This window comes from Herpailurus yagouaroundi, unplaced genomic scaffold (assembly GCF_014898765.1).
Source record: "Herpailurus yagouaroundi ecotype Mexico unplaced genomic scaffold, PumYag 250, whole genome shotgun sequence".
In the NCBI taxonomy this organism is placed as follows: domain Eukaryota; kingdom Metazoa; phylum Chordata; class Mammalia; order Carnivora; family Felidae; genus Herpailurus; species Herpailurus yagouaroundi.
The window spans coordinates 1,720,548-1,740,407 of record NW_024412467.1 but is presented as its reverse complement, the minus strand read 5'-3'; the positions used below and the strand labels follow the sequence as shown (position 1 = coordinate 1,740,407).

Genomic DNA, 19,860 nt, shown 5'->3' with positions numbered 1-19,860 from the left:
TGGTGGCCCTGGTTTGATCTTTCGCATAAGACAAGACAAACAGATTCCAGAATTGCCGCTTCTACTTTTTGGTGCTTTCCACCTTGCATATCTCTCCGTGTGTACCAGTGGGTTCTGGAACCAAAATACATGGGTTCATTTCCGGGTTTGCCACTTCCTAGCCGAGTTTCCTTGGACAAGTTACTTAACTGCTGTGTCTCAGGTTCCTCATCTTTGTTTTATTTTTTTGAAATTTTAATTCTAGTATAGTTAACGTACAGTGTTCTGTTAGTTTCAGGGGCACAGTATAGTGATTCAGCAATTCTGTCCCTTAGCGCTCGTCATGGTACATATATCTTTAGTATCTTCATCTTGAAAATATTAATAGTACCTAGCACTTAAAGGTGTTCTCAGGATTAAATGAGATAATACACACAAAGGGTGAAGGAAGGCCTCTTACATACTGGGCACTCAATAAATGTTTGCCCTCCCTGCCTCCTTTGATTCATAAAATAGCCTCGTGGAGTAAAACCATACAAATACTATTATCCTCTTTTTATAAATGAGGAAATCTTGTGTTTACACCGTTTGGACAAAGCGTGTGGAGTCATACCTGATACTAGTCGGCGAGGCTCTGGTCTAGGATTTCCAGAATATCAGCCGACCAAGCGGCCAGTCAGTCTCTAATCCCGTGGTGGTGATTTTCTGATGTGGCCGTCTAGATTTCCTTGGGAAGCGGAAGGAAAGAATTTTACGTGTGCTTCTTGGAAAACATTGGCTCATTCCATAGCATGGCAGTAAATTTTCTGAATCATGCTAATATTTCAAGATACCAGGTTTGTGTGCAACACCTACCGAGCAGAAGGGACTTTTCTTGAGATTCGTGATGTCAGCCATATTTAGTTGATATTTTTAAGGTTACACAAGGTGAAGCAAGGTTTTAAACACCGCCCGCCTTTGGATTTTCGGGTGTTCGAAAGTTCAGTACACTGACTCCATTTTTCCCACTGGTCTTTTTTTCCTGTATTCCTAGTTCTTGAACTTTTCTTTTTCTCAGCCTTATTTTTGAAATGGAAATGTTGGCCTGTATTTTGTTTATTCACTTACCTTAGTGTTTCTGGTCTCCAGCGTTCAAATCTACACACTTTCTGACAGACAAGAACGAGGTCTTCTGTTTATCCACATCCTTTGCTAGAACTCCACATGCGGGATTTTGTTAAACTGTTCCTATTGGTGTTTTCATTTAACAAGGACCTCCTTAACCTTTTCGTCTACCAGGTGCACCCTTCTGATTCTAGGATATCCAAGTGTTAGAATTCTGTATGGCCTTGTCATAGGTTTTTAAATTCACGCGTGATTAATAAGTTAAATGTGTTGTGTCACATTTAATTTCCTGTCTTTGTAAGTTAATAACATCAGATGGCAGATTATAACACTGAACATTTCACAATTACTTTTTTTATTAGGCATACATGTTTTGAAGCAGAGGAAGCCAAAATAGTTTTGTTTGGAAAGGGGAAGTAAAAATTAGACCATTTTTCCTTCTAAATCTGACACACACTTAAAAAAAAGTCACAAGAAGGGCAATCCATTTCATGAAGTCTCCAAATAAAAAGCTTTTAGAGATAAATTCTGTTTTAATTCACAGCTCTGAACGCTATGTTTTGCTTTATTTTGGGGAGAGGATGGAGTAGTTCTAGCCAAAAACTGAAACGTCTTTTCTCTCCTTTGTTTGTGGGGAAATGTTTTCTCGATGATCAGTTTGTTCCCTGGCACTCTTGAATAAGTGGCTTCAGGAAAGTACCAGGCAGGTTAATTTTTTTGTTTTTCTTGAGATTTTGGCCACCAGCCACCCTCATTTTATTCATGTTGCTGAGATTGTTTCTGAAGCCTGCCGGGAAGAAAGAGGATCCTTTGTGTGATAATCTGTTGTTACCTTTTCTCAAAGATCGGTAAAAGTATTGAATCTCTGTGATGTACACCCGGAACCGATAGGATGTTGTATGTTGTATGTATGTCAGTTCTCCTGCAATAAAAACTCAATTTCATTCTTGTATTTAAACCAAAATGAACAGTACTGACCCATTTATACCTTTTATTCCGTTTGCAGTTAGCAAGGGCATTTCTTTAAAGAAGAAATGTAACATACTTATGACTTACGGATGCCTAGCACATTAAAACAAAATATTTTGTCGAGAAAGAAAGAAGCTGGTAGCTTAGTCTGAAATTTGACAAAAACTACTTGAAACAGACTGTCCTGTTTCTGCATCGTTAGTCCGCTTGTTTTCCTATTCACCTTTTTCCTGCTTTCTTTTCTTTTTTTTTAATTAAAAAGTTAAAAAAAATTTTTTTTTAATGTTTTATTTATTCTTGAGAAAGACAGAGTGTGAGCTGGGGAGGGGCAGAGAGAGAGACAGAGACACAGAATCCGGAGCAGGCTCCAGGCTCCGAGCTGTCAGCACAGAGCCTGACACGGGGCAAAGTCGGACGCTTAACCGACCGAGCCACCCAGGGGCCTCGTCCTGCTTTTTTCTCTTAAGTAAATTATCAAGCATGACTTTTATTCACCTTTATTCTAATTCAGGAGCTTCACTTTTTATTACTTCCGTTACTTACGGTGTGGTCATTCAATTTCCAGAGAAAAATGTGGCTGGGCTGTTTACTCCTTTTTTTTCTTCCTTCCTTTTTGGAAGATAGTTGTTGATTAAGGAATGAACACATGGGTGGTGTCACCAGTGGTGTAAAATAATTGCTCTATTCCGGCCTTGTGTCTAGTTACATGCATGTGTGGTTTTCTGTGATGTAGCAGGCATGTCTGACACAAAAGAAATTAGTGAAAATGTAGACAATGGTCATTTTCTCAACAAAGGAAAACAACTCAAAAGTCAACCTGAGCACCGCAAATTGGAAGCTGGATGGTAGGTTTTAACACTGATCTAACATATTTTTCAGCCTAATTTGAAGACATGGGGTATGGGTTTGGGTTATTTTCTTTTTAAAACATTGTCCTAGCATATGCTTTGCTGGGTAGCACCTGCTTAAAAAAGTATATAAGAGAATTGGTCATGGGTAGGGCAGTGATAAGTCTTATCATAATTTAAAAGTGAGTATCTGGTATCTTTCCGGATTCCATACCTAATTTTTCAAAAAGAGTTTTTGTTTTTAGAGCAGTTTTAGGTTCTCAGCAGAATTGAGAGGAAGGTACAGAGATTTCCCATATTCTTCCGGCCCCCCTCCACCCCCCCCAGTGCTGGCGGCACATGCATAGCTTCCCTAGTTATCAGCGTCCCGTCAGAGTGGCACGGTTGTGACAGTCTATGAGCCTCTAACGATTTTAATCCGTTCTAATAGTTGGGTAGCGGTATCTCACTGTTACTTTACTCTGCATTTCCTTGATGACTTAGCGTGTGGAGCGTCTCTTCATATGCTTATTTGCCATTTCTGTAACTTCTTTGGTGAGGGTTCCGTTGGGTCTCTGGCGCATTTGTAAATGGTTTGTTTATCATTGTTGACTTTTGAGAGCTCTTTGTGTATTTTGGATAACGGTCCTTGCAGACATTTGCTCCCATTCTGTGGCTTGCCTTCTCATTCTCTTGACATTGCCTTTTGCAGGACAGAACTTCTTAGTTTTAACGAAGTCTAGCTTGTCAGTTAGGTCTTTCGTGGAATGTGCCATGGGGGTCGTATCTAAAGAGACATTGCCATACCCATGGTCATCTACATTTTCTCCTCCCTCTTACCTTCCGTGCCTAAATTTGGAAGTAAATTTTTTCACTGACGCCTAACGTACGTTCAGAAAAGTCCACAGATCACAAGTTTACATCTTAGTGAGTTTTTACAAAGTGAGCACTCTGCAGGAACCACTACCAAGAATGAGACATAGAACGTTACTCGTGCTTCACAAGCTTCCCTAGTGTTTTGCCCTCTACCACCCGGAAAAGATGGCTCTGATTCTGACTTCTGTTACGATTGGATAGGTTCGCTTTATTTCTTCTTGAACTTCATAAATATAGCATTATATAATATACATTTTTTTTTATATTTGGCAACTTTTGCTTTTCTTTGTGGAGAGGTTTTTAATCATGCATTTATTTTTTTGAATCGATAAAGAGTATTGAGAGTATTTCGCCTTATGTAAGTTTTGGTAAATTGTTTTTTTCATGACAAATTTGTCCATTTCTTCTAAAACGATACATTTTTGACCTACAGAAAAAATTTAACATCCTTTAGTTATATTTGCAATGTCTGTAGAATCTCTACTGGTATTTTTTTTCTTTTTTCCACTTCTCAGTTTGATAGTTTGATCCTTCTCTTTCTCCTTTTTTTTTTTTTTTAAACCAGTCTTGATGGGGCTTATTAATGTTATTAGTTTTTTTTGAAGAAAAGGATTTGTTAAATTCACTTATTTTACGTCTGCTTTCTATTTAATAGATTTCTTCCCTTTCTTACCCTTTTTTCTCCCGTTTTTGGGGATGAAATGGGGGTTAGTTTGCTTTTTTTAATCCAAATATCTTGAGAGGGATACTTAGATAATTAGTTTCCAGCTTTATTATTATTATTATTATTATTATTATTATTATTAACATAAGTATTTAGGAGTATAAATTTTACTCTAAGCATGGCTTTAATTGTATCCCTAAAATGTTGATATCATAGTTTTAAAAATTTTAAATCAAAATATTTTTAAGATTTCCATTTTTGGAAAAGAATTTGGAAATCTTTTTTGGGGGGGGGGCTCGTTTGTTATTTGGAAATATATTGCTTAAGGTCTAATTATTTGGGGATTTTTCTAATTATCTTTTTGCTGTAATTCCTATGTTAATTCCCAATAGTGGTAGCACTTGGAGAATATGCTTTGTGATTTCACAGTAGTTAAGGAACATCCTCTGTATTATTTGTTGAGCTCAGGATATTGTCACTTTTGGTAAATAAAGGCTCCACGTGGACTTTGAAGAAATGTATTCTACCGTTGTTGGGTACAGTGTTTTAAATATACGTCTTTTTTGATTGTGTTCTCGACACGATCTGTGTCTTCATACCCTTTTTGTGTCCATTTTATCATCTACAGAGATGTGTTTAAAACTCTCCCATTGTTGTGAGGTATGGCACACACACACATATATGCGCGTATATAATTATGTATTCTCCTGTTGTTACCATTGGATTTACTTTATACGTTTTGAGACTGTGTTCTTCAGACCGTACAGATTTTAAATTATTACATCTTCTTTATTAGTGAAATGTTTCAATTGTGTCTATGCCTCTTAAAGTCTAATTTGTCTTTTATTATTGCAGATATACTAGTTTTCTTTTGATTAGCGTTTGCTGCTTACATCTTTTTATATGCTTCTAGGATCGCTTCTGAATACACGTACTGCATTTCTGTTTCTTGAAGGCATCTGAGCGGTGCCTGGGTTGCTCGGTCGGTTAAGTGTCTGACTTTGGCTCGGGTCATGATCTCATGGTTCATGAGTTCAAGCCCTGCATTGGGCTCTGTGCTGACAGCTCAGAGCCTAGAGCCTGCTTCGGTTTCTGTGTCTCCCTCTCTCTCTGCCCCTCCCCTGCTTGCACTCTGTCTCTCTCTCTCTGTCTTTCTCTCTCTCAAAAATAAACATTAAAACAATTTTTTTAAAAAAGCATCTGATATTTTTATTTAGATAATCAATTTTTTGCTTGTTTTGAGTATTTAGCACATTTACATTGATTGTAATTATTGATTTTTCTGTATGGCAATCTATAATATGTCTGTTTTCTTTTTTTCCTTTGTTATTTTTTTCTCCTTTTCTTCCTTTTGGATTAATTACACTTTTAAAGTGACTCCCACGGGGCACTTGGGTGGCTCAGTTGGTTAAGTGTCAGACTCTTGCTTTCGGCTCACTGACAGTGTGGAACTTGCTTGGGATTCTCTGTCTTCCTCCCTCTCTGCCCCTCCCCTGCTCATGCTGTTTTTGTCTCGCTCAAACTTTAAGAAAATAATAGAATGATCCCCTTTTCCCTCTATCCCGGTTAACTTATAAGTGATACATTCTTTTACAAGAAAGTGTCAACTAAATAGCCTGCTCCCTCTTTGTAATTAACAATATGGATTAGCATATTCAAATCTCTAAAAATACTCACATTAAAAAAAAAAGACCCGTTTGACATAATTTAATCCAGTGATTTTCTTTTTTTTTTTTTTAATTTTTTTTTTAACGTTTATTTATTTTTGAGACAGAGAGAGACAGAGCATGAACGGAGGAGGGTCAGAGAGAGGGAGACACAGAATCTGAAACAGGCCCCAGGCTCTGAGCTGTCAGCACAGAGCCTGACGCGGGGCTCGAACTCATGGAGCGAGAGATCATGACCTGAGCTGAAGTCGGCTGCTTAACCAACTGAGCCACCACCCAGGCGCCCCAATCCAGTGATTTTCAAACTTATTTGGGAAATGCTATGGGGAGGTAAATACGGGCTCTCAGAACTCCCACCATCCTTGGCGAGACACCTGTCTAGACGCTTAGTCAAGCTGCATGACCTTTAGATTCTTTCTACAGTAGTTATTTCTTGATAAACTTTGATAAAATGTGTAGAGAATTTGGGGTTATATAATAGGGCAGCCACGAGCCTGGTATTTCCTTATCAGCGCATGGAATTTGAGAATTAGTCTAGGAGACCGTATGGTTAATATTGTTTCAGGAACCTTCCCAGGGACATGCCCCTGGGAAGGTGATAACGCACATGTAGCAGGAAGTTGGTTCAAAGACCTATAAGAAGGACATAGAGTCACGTATCACTTACTCCTCCCAGGGAAAGTCTGTCGTCATTGCAATCCTTGAATGGATGAACTAGGGTTCACCATTTCCCGGTCTGGTCTTTCAATTTAGAGGCTATCTGGTTTTTGATACTGTGAATTTTCAAGTTACAAAGCCCACCTTTAAGAAGATAAACACACTCAGATGCTTTGTCTGCGGTTGTTAGCTAGAAGCTAATTAAGTATTGGAATCCGTGTGCTAAAAGTGAAGCTGTTATCTGAATAGTTAACGTTATACCATTTTCTTGACAATAATTAAGTAGCACGCCTGTGCTCACCCAGAGGAGTGATCAACTCATTAAGACACAGGTTAAAAAGAAGCAATTGTGTCACTCTTCCTGAGTATTTGCATTTGAAATAGGACTATAGAGAAGAGGGTAACACTTCAGTTCAAAGAAACACATCTCTAATGGTAAAGTTTTGATATTGTTATGCTTAATTAAACAGTCTTCCTTTTTTCCTATCCTTTCCGCAGGATGAAAAAAAAAAAAAAAGATGTGTGATGGTAGATAATTAGAAAATAAAGTCTTATGTTAGAAAGAAAGAATGATTCCACTTAAATTGGAATCAAGTTTAGGTTAATTTTTAGTCCTTATAAAACGAGTGCAATTCTGAGAACTTGAAAATGTTAATAATCTTTTTTTTTCCTTTCTCAGGTGTATCCTCTTTAAGTATTCAGTTTGCCAAACTCCCAAAGGGATTAAAGCATTTAAATTTATCTAAAACCTCATTGTCACCTAAAGGTACAGTATATCTTATTTGTTTTATGTCTGTGATATTTCTGCTACACCATGCTACCTTTCAAAAGTTAGCATTATTACTCAGTTATGTACCTGCATACGTATCGCAGTTCTCTGTTACAAGATAGAGAAATTCTGTAATTGGAGTGCTCGTTGTCTAAGGCGAAATGCTTTCAGAGTAGAGAATCATTTTGAAATACAGTCTTTATAACTTCTTCACTTTCAGCCAGGGAGTGCTGCTTCCTCCGGCCTCACATCCCCAGAGGCAGCTGGTTGTGTTTTCTTGACTCATCCTTGGAAGAACTTCAGCCTTCCCCTCTGCTTCCCCTGCCCCCGCCCCCTTAAAAACCTGCTGTCAGATGGATGGTCTCTCCCCAGTCACACTGTGACTCTGCCCCCTCTCGCCTGCTCTGGAAGTGGCCTTTCCTTTGCCGGGTTCTCTTCTGACCCCACTTACCCTCCTCTCCGGGATCTAGTTGCTCAGCAAATCCTGCCCGTTCTCTTAACGTTTCCACGTTAGCACCCCTGTAATACTCGAAATACTGCTGCAGGCATTGTGCCTTTGTACCTGCTTTGTCTTCTGCTTGCAAAGTCTCTCTCTCTTCCTATACAGGGAAACCTGTCTTTTCCCTCCTTCGTATCTCGTATCTCTCTTTCCCGTTTGCCTCCTTGACTACTCGCACCAAGCACTTCCCTTCTGATGCTTCTGGTCACCGGATGCGTGGAGGTTTTCAGTCACACCAAGCGATTCTCTGTGACGCCAGCTGGGTGACCCACAATTTAACTCAGTTCTGACACTGTCTACCCAGAGGTTGCATCAGAGCCCACACATTAAGGGCTCAGTCCCACAAGATTGCTCCCATTCCCCTCCAGATGCCATTTGCAAGCCTAGGTTATTGGAAGTTCCAGAGACCTCACCTTGGGGTTGATTCATTGACTAGAGCGGCTCACAGAACTCAGGGAAGCACTCGTGTTTACTCGTCTCTTAAAGGATATGATGAAGGACACAGAGGAGCAACCAGGTGAGGTCTGATAGGGTCCTGAGCTAGGAGCGTCTGTGGAGCTGGGGTGCTCCCCCCTCCTGGTGTGGATGTGTTCGCCAGCCTGGAAAGTCCCCAGAACCTGTGCTATTGACATTGTAGGGAGGCTCCCTCAAACTGACGTGATCAATGACTAACTCTGTCTCCAGCGCTCTTCCTGGAGGTGGGAGGTAGAGGAACTTAAAAATTTCAAGCTTCTAATCATGGTTTGGTCACTGTGGGGACCAGCTGCATCCAGGATCCCACCCAGGGTCACCCCATTAGAACAAAAGATGTCCCCAGTGCTCTTATGACTTGGGAAATTCCAAGGGTTTAGGGAGCTCTGTGCCAGGAATAGGGCAGAGACCAATATATGTGTATTTTCTATTCTCTCACACATCACCTTAAATTCTTGGAGAGCTTCAGCTTTTTTTTTTTTTTTTTTTTTTTTTTTAATAAAACACTCATTTGTGATTGTCTCTTCTGAGACATATCCCTCTTCCCGTGACCTCAGTAGAAGTGCTCTTTCCTTTGTGTTACTTCTACAACACACGATTGATCGCATTATTACTTCTGCATCTGACATTACTATATAAATGCTGTGTTCCCCTCCTAGAAAGGGGCTACCCTGTCCCCTCTTATCTCCATGTCTCCGGCGCCTGGCACAGTGCCTGGGCCACGGTCGTGTTTAATGACAGTTTCTTGAATTGAACAATGTGCCATTTCTTTTTTTTAACATATATTTTTTTAATGTTTATTGTTGAGAGAGAGAGAGCACGAGCAGGGGAGGGGCAGAGAGAATGGGACAGAGGATCCGAAGTGGGTTCCACAGTGATAGGACAGAGCCCGACACGGGGCTTGAGCTCACGAACCGTGCGATCATGACCTGAGCCGAAGTTGGACGCTCAACCGACTGAGCCACCCAGGCGCCCCAAAAGACTTGGCATTTCTTAAACGTATCACTGTCTTTCGAGGGCTGTATGCGGAGGGCCTGAGTGTCAGTTCTCAAGCAGGGGGCCCGGGGGGCCTGATTTTTTCACTTAACGTGAACATGTCTTCGCAAGGGCCTGGTTCCTCACTTACGTCATTTGTGAGATGGAATTAAGCGTAGCTACCTCATCAGAGGCGGGGACACCAAGTAGCTAATATACATACAGAGGGCACAGGGGCCTGTACCACCATCATCGGTATCGTCCGCAGCATCTTGCTGTGTCACATGTTTTCACATGCTTTCAACCCCGGTGTCTGCACCCACAGATCTGGTGAATTCCTGCTCCCGCTCAAGATTGAGCTTGTGTCTCACTTTCTCCTTGAAGCCTTCTCTCAGTCACGACCCGCGCAGTCAGATTCTCCTCCCTCTCTGTCCCATAGCCCTTGGCAAATTCCTGTTTTAGCATGTTTCCCACGGTGTGTTGATTGTGTCCTAGCCCGGAGCTTCCGGACGGTCAGGGCTTTGCCTCATGCGTTGCCGTGTCCCTGGAGCTGGGCCATTGCGGGTTCTTACCGCATAGGTCACAGGTAGAGCACTTGGTCCCTTGGTGATGTCCTACCCATGCCGACCATACAGTTACTCTAAGAATGATTTCAAATTGGGCTGGTTTGTGCAAGCCCCATGATTTCACGTGCAGACATTTAGATTTAGGTGCCAAGGTGACTTTTCAAAGGGGAACATTTTTCCAGGAGTCCTTGTTTCCTGTGCCGATGCCTGAAGCTGTCCAGAGATCATCAAGCTGAGTGCGGGCCCACGATGTTACCACTCTCTACTTCTAATCTGTTTCGTAGAAACCTTCTGATGATCATCAACGCACTGTCAGTTTACGGCAGAGACCTAGAAGATCCTGCAAAGCGTGAATAAGAAGGCCACAATTCCTCGCAATGCCGTCACCAAACCATGACGAGACTGTCACTGTTGACAGCTCGGCGCCCATGCTTCCATACTGTTCTGTCTGTACGTAGTTTATCTCTATGCCTACATACAGACGCATGTGCGCATATGGTATTCCACTACACTTACCATTTCATAAACTTTCCTTCCCACCCAGGAGTGTATTGTGATCCGCTGTGACCGCAAACCCTTGATTACTCTCAGGGGCTTCATACCGTTCCAGTGCGTGGAAGACGTTCCCTACTTTACATAAATGATCTGTGACCATACGTTTACTTGGTTTCTAATTCTTCAGTAATGCACACAGTGCTCACGTCACTTCCCTGTGTTATTATCGATCATTTGTTACTTATTTAGGAGAAATTACATAGAACTACTGGATCAAAAAGGGTGTGCATTTTTGTAAAGCTTTCTTTTGATGTTTATTGTCAAGCTGTCCTCTGAGTTATCTGTACCAGTCTCCACGTTCCCGCCGCCACTTGATGCTGTTCTCCTTCATTGTTTGTCAATCGCATCAGCCAAAGTGTTCTGATGCTTTAATTTTGCTTTCTTCTCTTAGTGCTTAGGTGTATTCTCCCCCCCGCCTTAGCCCACCCCCATATCTTAGTCACGTGTCTTTCTTTTGAAGGAAGTTGCTAGTTTCCATCCATCGTTGCCTCTCTGTTTGCCATATTAACCTTTTTTCTTAATTTATGTGAATTCCCTACATGTTAAAAGTATTAATCATTCATCATGTGTCCATAGGTGTCACTTAAAAAAATTTTTTTAAGTTTATTTATTTTGAGAGAGAGAGAGAGAGAGAGCAGGGGAGGGGCAGAGAGAGAGGGAGGATCCCAAGCAGCCTCCGTGAGGTCAGTGTGCAAAGCCCGACGCAGGGCTCAAACCCAATAAACTGTGAGATCATGACCTGAGCCAAAATCCAGAGTCGGACATTTACATGACTAAGCCACCCAGATGCCCCATAACTTTTTAAAATTTATTTATTTTTTGTTGAGGTATAATTGACATATAACATGATACTAGTTTCTGGCGTCCAACGTAATGATTTGATATCTGTATTTATTGTGAAGAAACAATCACCGTAGTAAGTCGAGCTAACGTCTGTCAACACACATAGTTGTATTTTTTTTTCCCCCAGGTGATGGGAACTTTTAAGATTCTACTCTTAGCAGCTTTCAAGTACACAGTACGGTATTAACTATAATCACCATGCTGTGTGGTCTCTTTTTTTAGAATAGAGGTACTTTTAAAAAACAACTTGAATTTATTTATTTTAATGTATGTGTTCATTACTGTGAAACAGATAGGGGGATGTGGAGATCATTTATCGTCCCAAGGACAAGTGTGGGGTCTGGGGTGCCTCCATGCCACCACTCGCTGTGTTCCTATGTCTCAGGCGTCGTGAGAGTGGGTGGGGCCCCGTCCTCTTCCTTGGGGGTGACCTTCCTTCACAAGTAAAGGTCACCACACCATGTTTCTCTCTTCTCTGCAATAAAATGCATGTTTTGAGAATTAATATTGTTTAATGATATTGTGGCCCAGATGATTTTACGCTTCCCTTCCTAAGATGGATATCTTGAAATGCTGGGGATTTTGTTTTTAATGGATTTCTTAAAAGGATTTCATTATTCTTACAGACTTTTCCCATTGTATCTGAAAGGTTTGCAGATTCACAATAACTCAGATTCCTTTGCAGTTTTAATCTTCTGCTGAATTTGACTAACGTTTGTATTTTAATTCTATGAAAACATTTACGTTCCTGGCTCCGTAATTCAAGACAGATTTTTTTTTTTTTTAAATCTCCCCATGACATCCCCACGGTCTCCAAATACCCTTTCTCTTCCTCAGATGTTAGCTCAATGAGAGTTTTCTGGATTTCTAGTAAATGTCCTGCTGGTTGCCAGATTATGTCAAGGCAGGGCCATCTGGTACCACCTTTTCTCCAGCTGTAAACACTCCAATAATAAATACAAAGAACGGTCACAATCACTAGACGGCCAGAATCGAGAACGGCATGTAAATCTGTGTTTAGTTTGGGCTGTAAGAGCCCTGATTGTTTCCATCCTATATTTTTGTAATTTCCTGCTCTTAGTGTGCTTGTTAACACGGGCCTCACGTGGATGTGGCCTCAAGAGGTGGGAGAGGAAGTCCTTCATTCTGTTTTTGGAGCACGAAGCCGAGCGGAGGACGTAATTCTCTCCCGATTCCGTTCAGATGTTGGCCTGCTGCCAAGCACCCGCGCTCATCAAGGAGCGTTTTGCTGTCGAGACTAATTTGACCTTCTGATTTCGGAATTTATTTCTCAAGTTTTGGTATAACCTCCCTCAGGAAGTGGTTTACAAATGGTTTTGTTGACGAGAGAGAGTCTGGTATTCTCCAGGTTACGCCGTTGCGAGGCACGCTAACTCTGCGGAATAGTGCAGACTGAAGGAAGTTGGTCATTTAAAGAATCGTAGGCGTTACCTTCAGAAATTCACCTTCTAGAGTCCATTACAAGTTCCTTTTATCTCGCGTAATTCATCAAATCTCCAGCTTCTTCATTGCCCTGCACCTGTCTCTTAACCTCTTTGATGGTACTGACCTCACCGGATAGTGATTACTTGACTGTGTCTCCCACCGCACTGGCTTCTAGAGGGTAAGATAGGACCCCCTGGGCCTCCGGAGCCCATGCCTGGTCGGCAGTAGGCTTTCGATAAAGTTCTGTGGCAGTGAATAGGTATTTCTTGTGTAGTCTGATGTTTCATGCTGGAATTTATTCCTTTTCCTTCTTGATGGCCTTTGGAAGTTTTTGAGGGTAACGAATGGATCTTATTTATGTTTATTTCCCGATCCCCAGCAGTTATAAATGTTTTATGGGTGCTAAATAAATGTTGAATTGACCGCCAAGAATTTCCCCCCCACCCCCAGGACTTAACTAGGATGTTTTCCCTCCACACCTCTGCGTCTTCTCCCTCTGCGTACCCAAGTGCACCCTCACCCTTGAGAAGTGGCTCACTCGCCTTTATCAGGCATGTCCTGCAGTGGGTTCTTGTAACTACCTAGTCTTACCCAAAAGAGAAGAGAATAACCCCTTCATCAGTACGATGCACCAGGCATTCTAAAGTTAGAGCAGAGGACTGCTCCGGGGTGGGGCTGTATTTGGAACCCTCTGCTTCTTTCTTGGAGCGCCTGGCTGCAGCCTGCCGCTGTGACCAGTTCTGGCTGTCGTTGGAAGACCCCACCCTCGTCCTTTCTCCTGAGGAAGACTCTGTGCGAGGTGGATGAACACCCCCTTCCCTGTCTCCCTGGAGGGTGGTTAAGACAGGCTGGGGTTTTCAAGGAGAATGTTACTGGAAAAAGAATTACAAATGTGCATCCAATTTAGAAATAGCCATATTTCCAAAATACATAGATTGGAACCGTGAACTGTAGAAACGTGAGGAGCTTGGCCGTATCCCATGTCCCCGTTACCTTGAGAATGAGCATCAGTGCTGATGTGTTTGTTGACCTCTTTGAAGCCCAGTGAGCCACCAGACTGTCTGGGCCCCCATTTTGTATGCAGTGGGAACCTCCTAGAGCCTCTCATCCCTCTTGGAGAGAAGCAGCCTGATGAAGAGCTGCCTACTGCAAGGCCAACAGGCCATGACTGTTACCCACACAGAAAAGAACGTGGCTCTGTCCTCACAGAACATTCTTGCCCTCCTTGTGTATTTATTCTTTGTTTTTGGAGGTTGGTAATACCCGTTCGGTTCAGCTCAGTTGACTTTAACTTGAGCCATTTACGTTTCACGTGTAAGCAGTGTATGGAGTGTTAATTATCCATTTTTCTTTCCGCTTCTTTCCTACATTGTATACCAATCATTTTTTTTTGCTCTTTGTAAAAATTCATTTCCCTCTGAATTTTGCCCTGAGTACGTATACGATATATTAGGTAGACCAGTGATCTACATCCAGTGTTAGCTTCTAAGTACTTTAGTTTAGTCCCTGCAGCTGTTTCCAATTTTCCATTTTCTCTCCAGCGGCTTTTGGGGAGGGGGGCTTTTCCCGTATTCTCCCTCTCCCAGTCTCCATCCTCTCTCCACTCACAAAAGCACCTCCCTTCCTGCTCTCTCCCCAAGGTCACTTCTCCGTGCCCTGTACCTGCTGAATTCTGTGGTTCAGGTTGTGCAGACTGTTGTGTTGATCCTCCAGTCAGTTTTCTAGGAGTGTAGGATGGTTTAGTGTTAGTCTGGCTGTATTTCATGGATATGAGACACACAAAAAACTTCCATGCTGTTCTGCCATCTTGGCTTCTCCCTCCCAGCTTCTAAGTACTTTAAATAGGCTGAAGTGCCAAAATATGTACCCACCTCGCTTAAATCCTGTGCGCTAAGTCAGGAACACCTAGCAGAATTAAGAGAAAGATAGAAATGACCAGTCAGACTTGTGTGCATCATATTAAGACTTCAAAGTCAAATCCTTCCCGTCCACATCAGAAGAAGAGCTGAACGAAGCCAATTCTGTCTCTTTCCCCTACTCGGTGAGAGGGCTGTGTCTGTGAATAACCTGTTCTTTCTGAGGGGATGTCAAAAGAAGATACTCCTACCTTTTGGGGACGGTACCTGTGGGTAACCTCAGTCCTGCCATTTGATGTGGCTGCTGGGTCATGTATAGAAACTCCCAAACCTCATTGTGTTCCCTGGAATGGATATTGAGCCTGGATCTTCTCCATGTTGCAGGGGTGAATAGCCTTTCTCAGTTCCTCAGTGCCAACCCGTTGACCGCCACCACCCTCACCCATCTCGACCTCTCAGGGAACGTCCTCCGCGGAGATGACCTCTCGGTAGGTTTTCCTTCCCCACGGGCAGGTTCAAAGACGCTGTATTCCATAAGCCTGGAATAATTTCCAAACATGGCTTTCCTCCCCTTATATAATCTCCCCTTATAACACTTTCACATCATTTAGTTATGAGCTTACGAGCTGTTTTAGAGAAAAATTCCAGAGCCTTCCTTAATTAAGTGTAGTCTAACACAGGTATATTTACCCCCTTCACTTAATGTTGCTGAACTACAAATTCTTTTTGGGTATGCTTTTTCTGACGGACCTCTTTTCTCTTCATTTGAACCATTATTGCGCCTATGAAAGTTGATAAGAGAGATTGGAAATGTAAACTGAATGATTTTGTCATTAGATAATACTGTTGAGACAGGTGAGTTTTTTAATAGTTAGTTGGAGGAGGATATGGGCATAAAGTCCTCTCCTATATTCCACAAACATAGTAGGGTGAGTGGAGAGTCGGCAATAAATTGGGGCCACTTTTTAAGGAAGTTGGAGCGTGCCTTCTTACGTCTCTCATGTGTGGCTTTCCCTGTAAGGCAAGGAAGATTGCCACTGTCCTTTTTGTAGGACTTTTCTCCCCTCTGCCTGATACTCGAAATCATTTTAAGTAATTCTGTTTCCTGGGATGCCGTGACTTTTTTTTTTTTTTAATGTTTCTTTATTTTTGAGAGTGTGAGCCGGGGAGGGACAGAGAGAGACGGGGACAGAGGGTCCGAGGCAGGCTCTGGGCTGACAGCAGCGAGCCCAGCTCGGGGGCTTGAACTCATGAACCGTGAGATCACGACCAGAGCTGAAGCCAGATGCTTAACCAGCTGAGCCACTCACTTGCCTCCCCTGAGGGACCACGGCTTTTTCCATGCGTTGCCCCATTTTAGTTGTCACCTTCAGTGATGATTCGTAAATGTGCTCCTTCCCAAGATGAAACAAGGAGTCCAGTGTGAAACCACTAACACATTACAGTTACAAAGTAGAGGACTAGAGAGAGCAATAAAAGAGAGTCTGAAGATTAAATAATAAGACTCTGCTAACATAGGGGCATTAGTAGTCACTCAAGAGAGCAAAGTAGCTCAGGACTTTTTCTCTGGCCAGGAGTGGGTCTTGTCCCCCAGCTTGCCTCTGGGGAAGAAGTAGAATGATGAGGCCTGGGTGAGTAGGCCTCAGCCCCAGACAGGCTGATGTTCTGGGATCCCTGCAGGAGGTGCAGGGAGGGGCTTACCCAGCCCCGTGCCTTCAGGGCCAGCAGCCTAGCAGGACCTGCCTCTTTGGACGAGTGTTGGCCAAGTAGGGTCTTGTCACCAATGGAGGGTGATTAGAGCTCCCCCAGCCGGTGGCCGGGAGTAAAACCACAGGCAAAGCCTGAGAGAAGCAGAGATCTTTAGGGAAGCGAGAGCAAATTATTTTTCTGAATCAGAACTTCTCATAATGCAGTCTGCTGGGTGTGTGTGTGTGTGTGTGTGTGTGTGTGTGTGTGTGTCTAGTGAAAGTACTTACAGGCTAATCATTTGCTTTTCTGAGTTCCTTGGTAGAGAGGAGTTTTCTCAGGCATCATATAGCCAAGCTGCTGCACTGTGAGTCTTTGCTAAGGACGAGGGCATCTCAGCGTAAGCTTGTTTGTTTTTGCAAGGACCTGGTGACATCCAGTGAGGCACAGGACCGTTAGCTATTTGCCTGGTGTTGGGAGCTTGGACTCGGTTGGTTATCGTGGACTCTGGAAGTTTCTACTCAACACGGGGCGATTAGAGAAGAACAGGGCTCTTAAACTTGTTTGATGGTCTTACACAGGAATAAGGAGAGACTTTAGGCACCGTGACCCCTTGAAAGCTGACGTGTCTTAGCTCTATGTGAGATTAAACCTAAGCGAATAGTGCCGTCAGACCCTTTCTTGTTAGATTTTGGAAGTAACTAAGGATAGAAAAATCACGGTGTTGGACAGAAGAGAGTACAGCCTGAGACCATCTTAGGGTGCAAACTGAAGTTGGTGGATCTTTGAACACTTTCAAAAGTGATTAGCATTTTGATAGGGCGAGTGCTATGCAGGTGATGTTTTAATCTCAGCAGTTACAATTAATTAGCATCGCTCCAAAATGATGAAAATGGAGCTAATCAGGAAAACTAAGTCATGTGTAACAAAAAGGGGGTTGGTGGCCAAGAGTTCCTTTGGCTTTTTTTTTTTTAAACTCAAACGTAATTTTATTTTTAAAAAGTGGGTTTTTTTTGTGTGTTTATTTACTTTTGAGAGAGAGACAGAGACAGAGCATGAGCAGGGGAGGGGCAGAGAGAGAGGGACACACAGAATGGGAAGCAGGCCCCAGGCTCAGAGCTGTCAGCACAGAGCCCGACACAGGGCTCGAACTCACGAGCTGTGAGATCAGGACCAGAGCCGAAGTTGGCCGCCCAACCGACTGAGCCACCCAGGCGCCCCAAACATAATTTTATTTTAAATATTCTTTGCAATACTGCTCTCAGGGAAGGCAATGGAATGACATTAAATTCTGCTAATCCTCTTGGGAAGAGTAGAGAATGGATACGGGAGGATTTGGGCAACTTCATTTTAAAATATTGACTCTGTGTGTGTGTTTCCAGATCCTAATGTGTTTTTTTTTTTTTGTTTGTTTGTTTTTTTATTTCAAGTCCATGTACAATTTTTTGGCCCAGCCAAATGCCATTGCTCACCTGGATTTATCCAATACCGAATGTTCCCTGGACATGGTAATATTTTTTGACATTGCTCTGGTGGTCCCAGAACAGCCATTTGGGCGGGATACAGAGGGCTTTCTCTCTAACAAAATATTCCCCTAGATCTAGAAATACTTGGAACTAAGAGTGCCTTCTTTCTTTTTCAGGTCTGTACAGCTCTTCTCCGAGGATGCCTTCAATATTTAGCTGTGCTCAACCTCTCCAGAGCTGTCTTTTCTCACCGGTATGGGTTTGTACCTCCATCACTGTCACCTAGGACTGCCTTCCTCTCAGAGAAGGTTGTAGCGAGGTGGAAATGGAGGGATGAGGGATGCGTGTTGTGCGTGAAGGAAGGTGACCTTAAACCATCATCTATGAATATGAGCCTTAAAAGTGCAAGTTTTTGTATCTTTTCTCACGGTAGTCTGATGTTCTCGGTGACCCCAGTCTGCCTGTGAGAACTGTCTGATAACTGCTGCTCTTATGTGGACGGGCACTGTCCCTTAATAGAGTACAAACTCTTTAAAAATTTTTTTTAATGTTTATTTTTGAGAGAGAGGGAAAGAGAAGAGTGTGAGCCGGGGAGGGGCAGAGAGCGGCAGAGGCACAGAATCCGAAGCAGGCTCCAGGCTCTGAGTGGTCAGCACAGAGCCCGATGCGGGGCTCGAACTCACAAACTGTGAGGTCATGACCTGAGCCGAAGTCAAACGCTTAACCGACTGAGCCACCCAGGCGTCCACAGTATAAACTCTTTTAGAAGGCACTTCTCAACAATGAACTTGGAAGCAAGTATGAACAACGAGTATAGCCATCCCCAGATGAATGTGTTGGAATTTGTACGAGTGGAGATCTGTGGGTAAAACACAATGAGCCCATTGGCTACAAAGAATATAGTGGTAGCTTTAAGGACTTTGTGAAATGTCTTAGCTTCTCTGACATCACTCCTTTGATGGTGTCGGCTTTGTTTGGCTTTGAGACATTTTGTTTCTTCTTACCTTTGATTTTCTCCCGAAAATATAATGGATTCCCAGGTTATTTCACAGAGTCCCAGTAACCAACGGGGAATTTCGCCAAGCCGGAAGCGGGGTACCAGGCCGGAAGCATCCCTGCTCCTGTGACCCTCCCGTTTTGTTTTTCAGGAAAGGAAAAGAAGTGCCCCCCTCCTTCAAGCAGTTTTTTAGTAGCTCCTTGTCTCTGATGCAGCTGAACCTTTCGGGCACCAAACTGTCTCCTGAGCCCTTAAAGTGAGTGCTTAGTTCATGTTCTCCACAGCTCTTGGTTTTTGGCTTTTGGGTTTTTTTTTTTTCCTTTTCAGGTTTTTATTTAAATCCTAGTTAGTGGGCATACCATGCAGTATTGGGTTCAGGAGTAGGATTCAGTGAGCCATCCTTACATACAACACCCAGTGCTCATCACAGGTGCCCATCCAGCCCATCCCCCACCCGCCTCCCTCCACCAACCCTCACTTTGTTCCCTATAGTTAAGCATCTCTCGTGGTTTGTTTTCCTCTCTCTCTCTCTCTCTCTCTCTCTTTTTTCCCCCATCCCATAGCGTTTCAAGTTGTTTGTTATTATGAATGTGCTTGAGGGAAGGGAAGAAGACACAAAATCCTAAGACAGACAAGGCAGATGAAAATCCCTTTTTCACTTCGGGGCACAAAAAGAAATTACATTCTTTTTGCCTACCTCATGCACTGTTGATATTATTTGCATCTTCTATGAAAAAAAAAAAAATCTTCCTTTGGTTTGTGACCTTGGCAGTTGTCAGTGACTTTCTTACAAGTTGTGTTCCCAGGTACCACTGCCTTTATATTAACCTCTGTTGGGCCCGTTTGATGTATATTCATGTGTGTATATATGTGTTTCAGTTAATATTTATTCTACATATCTCTACTAACCATAGTAACCTCTATACACAGTGTGTATGCAACAGAGTCAGGTTTTAGGTGCTGTGGTTCCTCAATTACCCAGGTCGGT

General features: G+C 42.7%; 1 protein-coding gene across 4 annotated transcripts in view; it reads left to right on the top strand.

Moving 5' to 3' along the window:
• CARMIL1 (capping protein regulator and myosin 1 linker 1) overlaps nucleotides 1-19,860 on the top strand; it is a 313,766-nt gene that overhangs the window by 169,053 nt on the left and 124,853 nt on the right. For all 4 annotated transcript variants that reach the window (XM_040460656.1, XM_040460654.1, XM_040460655.1 and 1 more), the window contains exons 12-16: nucleotides 7,423-7,509; nucleotides 15,108-15,211; nucleotides 17,840-17,917; nucleotides 18,052-18,128; nucleotides 19,024-19,128. In XM_040460656.1, the coding sequence (XP_040316590.1) occupies nucleotides 7,423-7,509; nucleotides 15,108-15,211; nucleotides 17,840-17,917; nucleotides 18,052-18,128; nucleotides 19,024-19,128 (451 nt within the window). The remainder of the gene's footprint in view (nucleotides 1-7,422; nucleotides 7,510-15,107; nucleotides 15,212-17,839; nucleotides 17,918-18,051; nucleotides 18,129-19,023; nucleotides 19,129-19,860) is intronic.